Source organism: Neofelis nebulosa, chromosome 6 (genome assembly GCF_028018385.1).
Source record: "Neofelis nebulosa isolate mNeoNeb1 chromosome 6, mNeoNeb1.pri, whole genome shotgun sequence".
Lineage (NCBI taxonomy): Eukaryota > Metazoa > Chordata > Mammalia > Carnivora > Felidae > Neofelis > Neofelis nebulosa.
In genome coordinates, this window is record NC_080787.1 from 110,166,171 (window position 1) to 110,180,714 (window position 14,544).

Genomic DNA, 14,544 nt, shown 5'->3' on the forward strand with positions numbered 1-14,544 from the left:
CCTGGATCCCAGATTTCAATCTATAAACAAAAGAATCTTTCATTACTGGTATGAAAACCTGAAGATAAGGTTACAGTATGGTGCCTCTTTGTCAGCGTGCAAGTGTTCTGTCGGGTTTCTGAACACTTAGTGCTATGGTGGGCATCACCGACGATGTTAATTTCCTCCAAGGCTCCAGAGTCCTGTGGCTAGAAGCCAGGATCACTTGGAGAGATTTGGTCCCAAATCCCAGCTTTGCCACTTCCTCGTTACATGACAGTGAACAAATTCCTTAACTCCTGTAAACTCTGTTTTTTTTTTTCCTCTTTAAAACCTCACTAATAATTGCACCCTGCTCATAGGGTTGCTGTGATGGGTGAAAACAAATACTATGTATTGCACCTAGCCTAGTGAATGGCACAAGTACTCAATAAATTTTAACTGTTATTGTTTCAGTGGACTTCCTGCTGATCTTCACTGTTTCCTATATTTTTTCCAGGGAGATGTTAATCTCTGTGGCTCTGGGCCAGGTGTTATCCCTTCTTATTTGTGGAATTGGCTTGACCAGCAAGTACCTGTCAGAAGATTTCCATGCCAATACACCAGTCTTCCAGAGTTTCCTCAATTACATCCTTCTCTTCTTGGTCTATACCACCACACTAGCCGTCAGACAAGGTAAGCATGCAAAAACCCATATGTAGCTTGGAATATAGCTGGGTTCCTTTTTTATAGACATCTAGAAGAATGATGAGCCATGACTAAATCAACTTTTTGTCACTTACAGCATCATAACACAATTCAAAACCTCAACTCTTGCTTTTCTATTTTGCAGTAATAAAGCAAACAAAATGAATAAATAAATCACAAAGAAGCATCAATTACGTGAATTCAGCAGGAAATAGGAAACGCATGTATAGGCAAAATGTACAATTGCTCACTATTTGAATTTCTGTTAACATCCCTTATACCCCTGGACCGTGGAAAGGCCTGATGCAGCTGTCCTCAGTAATGCTAGTCCTCAGAAATCCAAGGGAATTACAGACAAATGTATGTTCTTTGGGAAAGTGTCACAAGAAAGATAAAAATGGTAAACACAAACAACTCTAGTAATAATGAAAGAGAAAAGAAAGGAAAGAAAACTACCACAATTGGTCAAATGAGATGTTCTGTCTAAACTTCAAATAGCTAAAGCAAGAAAACAAGTCGTCCAAGAATCAATGCAAGAAAAACTTTTTACTTGGCAATTGCAGTTGAAATCTTTGGGGGTGTATCTCTGGGGAGAGTAATTCAGATCCTTATGATTATACCATTGAATCTGGTGTAAACACTCTTTTTTATTCCTTTGGCATGGAGATAGCCAACAATTCACCCCTAGAAGCTGTTGAATGTGAAATATGCATTGAAAAATAACCATTAACATGTTTGAAGATAATTTTATACCTTAATAATAAATAAGGATATAGGAATAGCTATATTCATCAATTCTAATAGTCATACTTTTTTGAAACTTTTTTAAGAACTGTAAGAGTATTTCATTTTTACACTTCCTTATTTAAATGGCCATCCAGAATAATATTGTTTAATTATAACTATGTGGCCAATTCTAGATTTTATTCAGTTGGGACTGAATTCCAGTTTAACTTTGGAGTTGTTTAAAGTATTGGAATTCATTTGAAACTTATCAAAAAATTGCATTATCGGTGTTTGTTTGTTTTTTAATTTTTTTTTCAACGTTTATTTATTTATTTTTGGGACAGAGAGAGACAGAGCATGAACGGGGGAGGGACAGAGAGAGAGGGAGACACAGAATCGGAAACAGGCTCCAGGCTCCGAGCCATCAGCCCAGAGCCCGACGCGGGGCTCGAACTCACGGACCGCGAGATCGTGACCTGGCTGAAGTCGGACGCTTAACCGACTGCGCCACCCAGGCGCCCCTGTTTGTTTTTTAATTTAATATCAGTAGACATTAATCTAAGAATAAGCATCTGACTTTGGCTCAGGTCGTGATCTCACAGTTCGTGAATTTGAACCCTACGTCAGGCTCTGTGCTGACAGCTCGGAGCCTGGAGCCTGCTTCAGATTCTGTGTCTCACTCTCCCCCTCCCCCATTCACACTCTGTCCTTGTCTCTCTCTCTCAAGAATAAATAAACATTAAATTTTTTTAAAAAAAATAATATTTCAACTAAAACCTCAGGCTACAGAAGCTATAGACATTGAGTCTGACTTCTATTTCCTCAGGGTGATATATGGAAGCTAACAGTTTGAACACTACAAATGCAAACAAGAAAACCCACAAAAATCATAGGGAAGTGGTGAGGAAAAAAGTAAACCAAGCCAATCTAAGAAACAGAGAGAAAATTTCACTGTCATAGGTACAAACAGGGAAGTGTAGAAAACTAAATGTAGCAAAAGACCTAAAGTTTATAGCAGTACCTTCTATCAAGACTCCATAATGTGCCAAACACTATGTATCTCCTTTATTATCTCCTTTATTTCTTCAATCCAAAGAAATAGGTATTATTATCCAAAATTTTGTAAATTAGGAAACGGTGCCTCTGTGTCCAGAACCTGCTCCAGGCTGTAGAACTAGGAGCTGTAAGGCTCATGCTAGGCCAGGTCACGTGCCTCCCTGGACTCCCTGAACCCCATGTGGGATCTAGGGGAGGCTGGAGGAAGAAAAGATACTTTTGAACAAATGGAGGGTTTTTGCTTGAAATTCAAAACCCTGAATAAGAAAATAGCACTGGTGCAAGGTCTAGTGAGGCACAACAGCGAAGTCAAGAAAATGCGGTCTCAGCTTTGGGTGGGGAGGGTAGATGGTGGTGGGGAGTGGGGGTGGGGTGGGGAGAGACACAACTGGCAAGAGGCCAAGGACTAGGACAAAGAATTTGGAAGCTCTTTGGAGAGAAGACTGAAGAGAGCCTGAGTGAATTTTGTTTATCCCAGTCAGTGATGTCCAGAAGCAATGTCTCAGATACCCTATCTAGAGATTTCTGCCATTGCCTCAGATTATCACTAGATTCACTGACATGGCTTTATTTGGGTGTTTACTCATGATGTTTGTTTTAATCTTCATCTTTAAAAGTTTTAATAGGCTGGCATTAAGCTAACATCTGGAAACCAACATAGTAATTACATTAATTTTGTATAGGCTGATTCCATTCTATGTTCTAGAGACATAATAATCTCTTTCCTTTGGGCACCTCAAGATTTGAGAGGGAATGAACAACAGAGCAAAGAGGGGGAAACGATGGAAAGTCTGGTGTGTGCAAGGGAGCTGCTCTCACAACCACAATTTCTTTTCCTTTCCTGGTGCTCTCTGACCGCTCCTCCCAGAAGGGTGCAGATTAGGACTGAGCAAAATTACTGTCTTTCCAATTCTCCCGGCACAGACGTCACCTAACCCGACTGGGCCACCATTTAATTTGACACACCTTAGGCCACATAACTGCAAGAAGTTAGTCTCGGGAATGTATATATATATATATATATATATATATATATATATATATGTATATGTATATATGTATGTGTGTATATATATATGTGTGTGTATATATATAATTATTTATTTATTTATTTTTTTTTTGAGACACAACATAAGCTTGGGAAGGGCAGAGCGAGAAGCAGAGAGAGGATCTGAAGTGGGCTCTGTGCTGATAGGCTGACAGCAGCAAGCCCAGGGCTGGAACTCATGAACTGTGAGATCATGACCTGAGCTGAAGTCGGACATTCAGCCGACTGAGCTACCCACGCACCCCATCGGGAATGTATTTTTAAACAAATATTTCCTTATCATTTTAACCATACATCTTCTAAAAAGTTATGATCATCTCATGTGATTACAATGTGATAAATGCAAGAAGCCCTTCAAGAGCCTTCAGGTTGGTATTATGGCAAAAGCCTTGTGGAAATTTGACTTCAAAGTTAAACTGAGTTCTCTTTATCAGATGCTCACTGAACCAGTGACCAAAGACTCTGAAGCAACAGGTTCCAGTAGAACTTCCAATATAACTCTGGTTCAGGCTGGAGTTTTGAACTTGTCCTTGATTATTAAATTGGTTCCCAAAAAAGTGTGACTCCGTCCTTAAAAACTTTGTCTTGTTGAACAAGTTTTATGTCTGACCCTTTCCTTGACTGGTACTAGGTTGTTATTACAGATGTTTCCAACATTCATAAAGTTTTTGCTGTTTATAGCAAAGAGCTTCAGTAATACCACTTTATAGAAAAAAAAATGTACTTCAAACAAGTAGTTGCATTGACGCAGCAGCAAATTTGAGAATTTAGCTATAATAAATATGTATAATATTTATTTATATTTATATATATAATAAAAATGAGCTAAAATAAATAAAGTGGTTAAGAGTAACCACTTTAGAGAAGTTATTCAGGCAATTGAAATGTCCTCATTGAAGTGATGCCTGAAATCCAAATTCATGCTGTGTGTACCTAGTTGGGCGTCATGAATTGTAAAGAAAAACTCAGTTCTCTTCCTGTGTCTTCCCTTTACCCTCACACTATCACCACACTTAACACACTTTTGTCACTGAATGCCTGGTGTTTTTCATACCAAGCAATTCTGTGACATCAGCTGGGTGTCCTACAGTCAGCCCAGGTTCTGACACTGTCTACCTGTAGATAGTGTCAAATCCCATAAGTTAAGAGCTCGGCCTCACATGACTGCCCCTCTCACTTCAGATGCTAATTGCAAGTCTGGGTTGTAGCCTCTGCTTCTGACTAATGGACTGTAAATCAGAGGTTCCTACAGCTTCCTTCTTGAGTTTGATTAATTTAGTAGAGTGGCTCACAGGACTCAGGAAAACAGTTCATTACTGTTTATCAGTATATTATAAAAGAATATGATGAATGATATACATGAACATCCAGATGAAATAGATGAGTTGCACAAAGTACGTGGGAGGGGGCACGGAGCTTCCATGCCTGTCTGCATAGGCCACTCTTTCCATATCACCATGTATTTATTCATCAACCCCGAAGGTCTCTGAATCCTCTATGTTAGACATTTTTATGGAGATCATTATGTAGGCATGGTTGATCATTAACTCCATTTCCAGCCCCTCTCACTCTCTGGAGAATGGAGAGATGGGGCTGAAAAATCCAAACTTCTAATCATGGCTTGGACTTTGTGGTAACCAGTCCCTATCCTGGAGCCTAGCAAGAGTAACCTCATTAGAACAAAAGATATGGCTATCACCCTGGAAATCCCAAGGGATTTGGGAACTCTGTGTCAGGAACCAAGGTCAAAGACCAAATATTGGAACAAAAGATGCTCCTAAGTACTCTTATTAGGAAATCACAAAGGTTTTTGGAGCTCTGTGCCGGGAACTGAGAGCAGAGACCAATATCTCACAGGAATATAACTAGGAAAGTGTAGTGAACCTCCCAGAAACTGATGGATTTGCCTGGGAAATTCTCAAAAGAAGACTCTTCCTTATGTCTACTTTTTTTCTTAAAATTCCATGCAATGCTAGCTGAAATCAGGAAGCAGAGAAACACAAAAAGCAAAAACTATGAACAAGAAGAAAGAAGAACAGGATGGGGTCTAACTAAAGCCCAGCCATTCTCACATTTATGTTGTAGAAGCAAGAAATGTGACAGGCTTTTAAAAACAAAGGTGAGGATAGGATATCAAGGAAAAAAAATATGTTATTAGACTTTCTACCCATAAAGTTCTCTTACCAATTATCTTAAGAATCCTTCTGCTTCCCAGAAGTACTTTCAGCAGCTCTTAAATAATAGATACCTATGGTTTCTCTTTTGGCAATTTTTAACTTCTGAGTGAATGTAAACAACAGTTTTTAAACAGTCAATAATTTCCTTCTTTTCTTCTTCTGCCAATTTTCCTCAGTTCCTATCTCTCTAATTCCTCTTTATTTTTTCATTCACAGTTTACTCTGTGATGGGGTAGGAAAGAATTGTGGGGCCAAGGCAGGACACTTAACGGGGGGGGGGGGGGAACACTTTCAATCCATGTTTTTTCCTCCTTAAGGCATGGTGATGAAAAAAAAATGGGTATCAGTAATGAAAGCACAAATAGAAAGAGAAGTATCTGCTTCATTTCATATATAGACCTTGGAAAGAAAAGAAATGTGGCCACCATAGATTGTCATTAGATATATTCCTGGTGACTCATTTTATAAGTTCTGCTTTTTCATTGAAAGATATTTTTATAAGCTCTTCCAATTTTGAGTAAAAGACAAGCTTCCAGCTAAAAGCAATATGATGGGTTGTGCATGTATTTTGCTTTTCAGAAAATTCTTGAAACATAGACATTAAAGTATCTATTGAATCATTGATATATTTTTTTTATGTTAGTGTGAAAAAGAGACAGGTCTTTAATAGTACTAACAGAGCACTCGTCAAAACATCACCATGTGTAATCCTTTTGACTTTTTCTAAAGAAAGAATACTGAAAAGTAAACACATGCCATACTTTTTATGAAAAATATACCCATTTTGGACATTAAATTCCAGAAGATAGAAATCCTAGTTCAAATTTCACTTTTAAGTGGGGAGGCTGAAAAATGAACTCTGTTCAGGTCTTTCAAGCACTTGCTCTCTCCCTGCCCGTCCTACCCACCATCTCCTTTTTCCTACCCAGGGCACTCAAGTAATGCAAGAGAGATGAAAGAAATACATAAAAATGACAGCTTTGTCTACACATAACAGCTATATGCAATTCATGGCCCAATGGTCCAGTCCCATAGCCCTCAGCATTTTAAATGAAGATGCTTCTCGGAATTTGTGCCCAAAAAAGCATTTCTCCTTTTGGTGGTGGCTGGGGAAACATTAATCAGTAAATAATTGTTACCTTTTCCCACACCAGACAGGCTTCATATTGTTCTTTTCGGAAACACTGCACTCCTTACATACAATTACATAGGATAAATTCTTAATTACCAATGTTGCAAGATTAAAAATATCTCTGTAATTAGAGGAAGTGTAGGACTTCATACAAAATAATATAGACTTCTCACAGAGCCACAATGATGTCTTGGAAATAAGTATCTGGCATTTCACAGTCTATCAGATCTTAGAGTCCCCTGTGGATCTCATTTCCCTAATTCTGTTAATACTGCTGTGCCTCTGTGAATCTTTGCCCCTTGCCTTTATTGGAATGTTCTTTGACCCACACCACAGGAGGTCGACAACATGGGCCAGAGCAGTAAAAAAAGTTAAAGCAGGATCCAGGATTTTCCTCAGAGCAAAAGCTCAAGTTATGCTCACACATAGCTCAGTTTCCAATTCTCTGGATAACCTTTACTATATCACTGAGAAGGACTTTGGGTTGGACTTCGGGTCAGTGAGGAGAAGGAGTGGGTTGGCAGTATAAGAAAACACTTGGCAAGTGTAAATACTGAATTATAACTCCCTTGGAAGTTGTGGGGGCAAATACTACCGTCACTTACCTACGACTGTTGAGGTAATATTCATTGGTCTCTTAAAAATTCTCCCGTGTGGGAAATTACCTGGCAGACCTCCATTCCTATTCCTTATCAGGTTGCATTTATTTTTACTTAAGTATGATTGGAGTGTTCTAGTCCCCATAGTATAGAAAGGTTGTACTTTAGGAACTGAGGTGCTCAGGTGAATCTTTGGTAGATGGGAATTATGATTATGTTGTTGGGGAAGAGAGAAGAAAAGGTGGGAACAGGGGAGGGAGGGAAGAAGAAGGGAATATACACAAACCATGCTGGGAAATTATTAGAGAAAATCACAACAGAAAGCTAGAATCTGGTTCTAGCAAGAGCAACTGAAACTCTCATAGACTGCTGCTGGGAATGCATAATGATACCACCACTTTGCAAAATGGCTTGGCAGTTTCTTATGAAGTTAAATATACACTTAAATATGACCCATCAATCACACTGTCCCAAGAGAAATAAGAACATGATGTGCACACAGAGAACTATATACAAATGTCCATTGCAGCTTTATTCATAATGGCCAAAAACTGTAAACAACCCAAATGCTCACCAGCTTGTGAAAGGATAAACAAATTGTGGTAAATTCATACAATGGAGTACCACTCAGCCATGACAAGGAATAAGGTACCGACACATGCAATGATATGGATTAACCTTAAAAGCATTATGATAAGTTCAGGAAGGCAGACATGAAAACTCTGGTACTGTGTAATTAAATACTGGGTAATAATGTGATGTTCTGGAAAAGGCAAAACTATAAAGTGAGGAAATAGATATGTGGTTGCCAAAGCCTCAGAGTGGGAGGGGAGACTGACTGCAAAGGGGCACAAGGGAACTTTCCGGGTAATGGAAATGTTCTGTAGATGTTGATTGTTGTAGAGATTACAGGACTATATACATTTGTTAAAACTCTTCAAGCTATGCACTTAAATGGATTTTACCACAGGTAAATTATACTTTAATACACCTGACCGAAGGCCAAACAAAATGAATGAAAAAGAATTAATTGACTCTTCACTATCCCTCCATGGTTACCATGATAAAATAATGTCTCGTTAGGCCCAGAGTTTCCAATAGGGAAACTATAGTAGCTATTCCTTCAATCACTTGTGGATATTAGGAGGTCAGCATTAAAACTTCTCACTTCATAGGGCATGCTTTTAGACTATAAGAATGAGTATCGTTTCCAAGAGGGGGGGAAAAAAAAACCCTGCTCCAAGGACCTTGCTCATGTGACACGAACTGTTATTTATCAAGCTCATAACCCACTAAACAAAGCAAAAATACACACACTGCATCCATATGCAGCGCTTACAGGGTGAATCTGCACCAAATCAAGTCTTCCACAGTCTTAATCAAAGTTAAGAGTACCCAACAGAGCATGTCCTGTTTGTGCTCAAGTGATGAATCTCAAATAGAGTGAGACCTTGCACAGAACTTTCAGTGCCACTTAAATGACTTTTAGATGAAAGGAAAATGACATGAATGTGCAACACTGCTTCTCCTCTTAATGGATCATCTTATAAATGTACACGCATGCACACACACACTCTATACATCAAACCTTCCCTCATTCCCCATGCCAAATACTTCGTTTAAGGGATGCGCTTCTGATTCTTTCATTCCAAACAGCCCATAAGCTTGGAGGGAGGGATTGTCTCTCTGTCTTATCTGGAGTCCACGTTGACTGTTAATTCTGGAAATCTTTAAGCAGTCACCTATCCATGCTGAGAGCTGGCATAGAGCAACACTCATTCCTGGCACGAAGCTCCAGTGTTCATGTGGGAGACTGAAGGGTGGTTACAAGATGATAACTATATTGCCTGAAGGAGATAAGTCCCCTTCTGCCAAAATAGTGCTTTGTATGTAATTAGTGTAAGAATTCAGAGGAATAGAGTTTATCCTTACAATCATCTTTCTCATTAAAAAAGAATCATAATGGAAGAACAAAGCAGTCCCTGCAGTGAGTTGAATTGCTTTCCCTAAGTTTTCATTAAATCAAAGACTCAGCAGTTAGCCATCTTGCAGACCCTACTGCAGTCTGCTACATGAGATTTGTGAGGCGGAAAAATGAAGCAAACCTTTTCTTTTTTTTTTTCCTTCTCAGGATTAGATTTGCAGTGTGGTTACTTTAGATCAGAATTCCCTGTCTGTGCATTTATGGAGTATCTGGTTTCACTGGCTTCCATTTCTGAGATTTTGGAGGACCAGAAAGAAGATCATGCAACTCACCAAATTTAAATGTGGTGTTTGCAAATGGTGGGTTCTGACTGCAAGTTGGAGTGACTGTGCCCCTTCAGTGACTTATAGGAGGAGAAACATAAAGGAAAGGACTTGCAGATAAAAGAAAAGATGATCAAAATTTATGTGTCTGACCATTTTGTTTTACCATTTCACACTTCGTTCTATAAAGTAGCATATTACTCTCTTTTACCTTGAACTAATTAGTCATGTCTAAGGAAATGTCCATCTGTAAGAATCATATTTAGGAATTACTACTTAAGTCCACTAAATTAAAATATAATTTTAAACAATTAGGGTCTAGGCTTTTTCTGTTTCTCAGTTCAGTCCAGATGTAAGAGTCACTGCATCATCCTAGTAAGTTTCCATAACTTTTCTGTGTTGTTTTTCTTCAGTTTATATGTCAGGGTAATAAGAGCAACCACCTGACGGGTTTCCTGTGGACTAAATGAGGAGATGTATGGAAAATTTCTAGCACAGGATCAGGCTTATAGAAGCATTGAATACATATGATCTGCCATCATTGGCATTATATTGACTTAATAAATATTGATTCTCCTCCTTAGCAAGTTGGATTTTACACATGTAACCCTTAATTTCGATAAATTCCATCACGAGGACCCTGAAATTCATTAGCCATATTGCCGCAGTTGTGTTCTTTTGTCACTGGATGTCGCAGTAGGCACTTGTATGATTCATAGAAGGATCAAAAACAAGAGACACTTCAGATGTTTCCTCACCACTGTGGTGGCCAATGTGAGTAAGGGGACTCACTGATAGAATTATTTCACTGACGCACGACTCATTCTGAAATGCACTAGCCCAAGTCCCCCTGTCCCAGTGTGTAGAGTGGGGGTCTTTTGCCTGAGAAAGTCAAGCCAAGGGCAACAGTGAGCATCCAGAATCTGTCCAATGGGACCCAGCACCACCTTTCTACTTTCCGGCATAACTGCACCCTAACTATGAGAGATCACAAAGGGGGAAGGGAGGGCTGCCAAAGGAAGAATTGAAAGAACAACTCCCTAGATCCATGCTTATCCCTAGAAATGAATGAGTACTTTGCTCTAGAGCTTTGATTTTAACAATGAAATCTCAACACAAAATTATTTCCCACCCTTTCTTTTCCTCTTGTTGATATGTATGTTTCCTCTCTCTTCTCCCATTTCCTCTCTTCACCCAGCTTTTTCCTTCTCCCATAATCATAACTGATACACAAAAGGGAAGAAAAACATTCCCATTCACTTTACTAAGATAAAACTGTCACTACACATTTAGATGTTACAAAGATCCAGATTCATTTTAAGCCATGCCTGCAAATTCCGACTCCAAGTTACTATCCTTTGCTCAAGAAAAGGCTCAGAAGCACAAGGACACCAATTAAGATCAGTATGTTGTAAACTAAGTTTGATTACCTTTTTTTGTGAATGTTTTTCTTCCACAACACACACACAGTGCATCTGTGAACTGCAACCAACTGAATATGCATATGGAAAGCAAAGCAGAGCCAAAGCAGCTGAGAAGATCACATTCCTATTTGGCCTGCTGACCAAGGCATACGCCAGCTGGAGAAGTTAAGGACAGAGAAATGTGGTTTGGCCAAAACCATGAAGGGATGGCATTTCTGTCCAAGATAATTTCCAGCAAGGAATCCATTCTCAGGCAGTGGCCATAGGTGCTTTAGAAGACCTATCATTACAACAGTAGGGATTCTTAAGATGCATTCCCAGAGGGAGAGCTGGATCATTATTTTATAATCAGAATCCCAAATCTCCATCAGTTATTTGGAATGAGCAGTGAGCAGTACGTCCCTTTTAAGGATATTTCAGTGGAAGCCATAGTATGAAATCTATAAGCAGAGATTAGCCTTACTAATAAACTACCACACACACAAGAATTGTCCTCGGATGAGCTCATTAAAAGGAATCTTGCTTCCATTTTTGACAGGGTCAGAACATTTGTCCTATTTTAAAGTTGAAAAATAAAATCAGGGTGGGGAGAGGAAAAAATAAAAATAATCCAAGATGAAAAAGAGCTGCAAAATGCCCCCAGAGAGCACAAAGCTTTGGGGGCTACATAGCCAGTGAAATGGCCACCAGTATGTCATCTTCTAGCTGAGAAGAGGGGAAAGCCATGCTGTCAAGATCATGGAGCTCTCACTCACCCATCTTTCAGCAGGAAGAGCATGCCACAGACAAACTCAATGGACTACTGGGGTCTCACCAAATTCAAAGCATCTGGTTCTGTACCTACAAGCACATTTCAACTTTTGGCTTAGTGAATGTCATTCACTGAGGTCGAAATTTCCAGCTGGGCTGTGTTAAACTCAGGGCCATTATAGCACAGCTTTAAGCAAGCTATTGATTTTAAACTTTTGTCAGGCTAAAAGAAACTAAGTTAGATCATTCAGAAGCAAACAAAGAACTCAACTTCTAAAAATAAAGTTAAGGAACTTGGTAACTTCTTTCTAACAGAGAAACGTGTGGGCAGATCTTATGTAAGTGACATAAATGTGGAAGTCTCTGCACTGTTAAAAATTGTAAGTTATTTACTATATGGAAACTTAATAAATCTCAATTCTTGGTTTCTGTTGTTTTGGCATCGGATATGTTGAGTAATTTAAATACCTAACAGGAAAGTGTGTTCCTATACTCGGAGTGTCTCTTAACGAAAGGAGTCAGCCCCATATGCACAAACCAAGGATGCAACTGCTTCCCAGCCTACTGAGTTTTATTGTGCCCATGTTTATTTCATACAGAACCTTCTAGAAGGCTCTGAACTGAGTACATCTTGCTCATATGTCTCTTATCTAAATGTAATTTCATGTATCTTCCTCAGTCACGTATTTCTTCCCTCACGTATTCATTCATCTATTATTCCATTCATTTATTCAGCAAATGCTTTTGGAGGGCCTCGTTCTGTTAGGCACTGTACTCCCAGATGTGAAAGATGCCCAACTCTCCCTTCTCCCATTCCTTCTAAGCTCATAGGCAAGAGGAGGAGAGTGACTAGTAAAGAGTCCCTGTAATTGCAAGAGGCCAGATCTGAGGGTCTCATTTTCCTTCATCTCCACCAAATCTTCATTGTAAAGGAATTTACTTCTCCTCTGTCATCTATTTTCATGACTGTTTTCTCCATCAGCCGCCAGTACCCCCTTCCCAATTATTCACAGCAGAAGAATTCATTACAAGCAGTTACAGTCAATACATTGCTGTGTTGTGGCATTCTGTTGGTGTGTAGGCTCACACCTGTGTTCTGGGATCCTGACTTTGCATTAAAAGAGCCACAGTTGTTCCTCTAGTCCTTGTACACACCCCCACATACATTGTCACCCCAGGAGAATAAGACACAGATATCATCCGTGTCCTTTATTTAGACTTAGCTGTGGTGACTTCTAGCCTGCTAAACTTCTTTGAGCTAGGGCAGTTGGCTAATTTCATGATTATTAGTGACTTCCAAGACTCTCAAAGGTCTCCTATCCTCTTACAGGCAGCTATATATGGCTCGCTGGTCTCCATCAATTTGCCTGGCTTAAGTGACCCCTTTCTGTAATGACAAACAGTCCTTTTCTTTATTTTTTTGGCAATACCTTTAAGGAGCCCCTTACCCTTCTGGTCATTTGGGGATGTACCTCAATACTTGCTGGTGTATGAACTTAAGCTCTTCCCAAGTTTCAGGAACCCCCGTAAAATGTTAGAAACTTTAATAATTTAATGTTATAAAGTGAAAAACAGTAGCACAGTAAAGAATATCAAAGTTCACAAGCTTTATTTCAGTACCTGACTGAGGAGAAGGACTGCCACCCACTCATTGGGACCATTAACAGCTGTGGAGCAGCAAGAAGGGAAACCAAAGTGTCAACTTCTTGCTTTTGACCATTTTCTCATTTTCTTACTGTACAGCATGTTCCACTAAGATCACATCTCATTCAGGGTAGGTCACCATTTGATAGTATTCTGGAGGAGTAAATTAATGTTGCCTTTCATAACTAGTCTCACAATAGGTACAATTTCTAATAGTCCCAATTTGTTTGCAGAAAGTAGCACAGATACATATCTAACTAAATGCAGCAATTATTATGATTCCTTTGAAGAGATCGTTTTTGCCTCCTACTAATAATGTACCACAATGCCTGATATAATCTATTTATTCACAGTGTGACCTGAAAACCAGAGAAGGGTATCTCCCCTGAGGGAGCATATGTCCAGCCATGAGTGTTCCCTGTGTGTCCATGCAGCTCCCATGAGTAAAGTTTAAACACCCCTAACAAACTAATGTAGAAAACTCCCATCATCTCTGGAGTTAAAGTTACATTTGGTTGTGGGATATATTGACTAATACAAAGTTGTCTTCAGTTAAATTTCACAAATATTTATTGAGCCCACTGTGTACCAGATACTATGTGAGACCCTTACCGATGGCCTCTTTCTATCCCCATTTGCTCTAGCATGTCTAAGCCAAGCCATCCATCACCTCTTGCCTGGACTGCTATGACCACTCCTGTGCTGTACTGACACCTGTCACAATTTCATCACTACACTGTCTTTTAAAGCTTTATTTGCTCTAAGTTAAAGTGCACTGGTCAATCAGACTTTGGATAATTATGCAAATCCTTCTTTACTTTTGATTTATGTTGAATTCAAGATTTTTAAAAAATAGTTGGGGGAAGGAATCGGTTAATAAAAAGTGATTTTTCTCATACCCATTGAAATCAACACATACTTCCCGGCTTCATTCATTTAACCAAAATGAGGTCTTTTAATAAGGTTTGAGAAACTCAAAATCAAGATACTAGAATGTTGTTATTCTTACTTTCTAATTAGCCTGTCTACTTGAGGAAAAGAGGCCAAAGATGTAATATTCTAATTTTTGTTCTCT

General features: G+C 39.1%; 1 protein-coding gene across 2 annotated transcripts in view; it reads left to right on the plus strand.

Moving 5' to 3' along the window:
- The window catches only part of SLC35F1 (solute carrier family 35 member F1), a 470,792-nt gene that overhangs the window by 255,866 nt on the left and 200,382 nt on the right, over positions 1 to 14,544 (plus strand). For both annotated transcript variants that reach the window (XM_058735097.1, XM_058735096.1), the window contains exon 2: positions 479 to 654. In XM_058735097.1, coding sequence (XP_058591080.1) covers positions 479 to 654 — 176 coding nt within the window. The remainder of the gene's footprint in view (positions 1 to 478; positions 655 to 14,544) is intronic.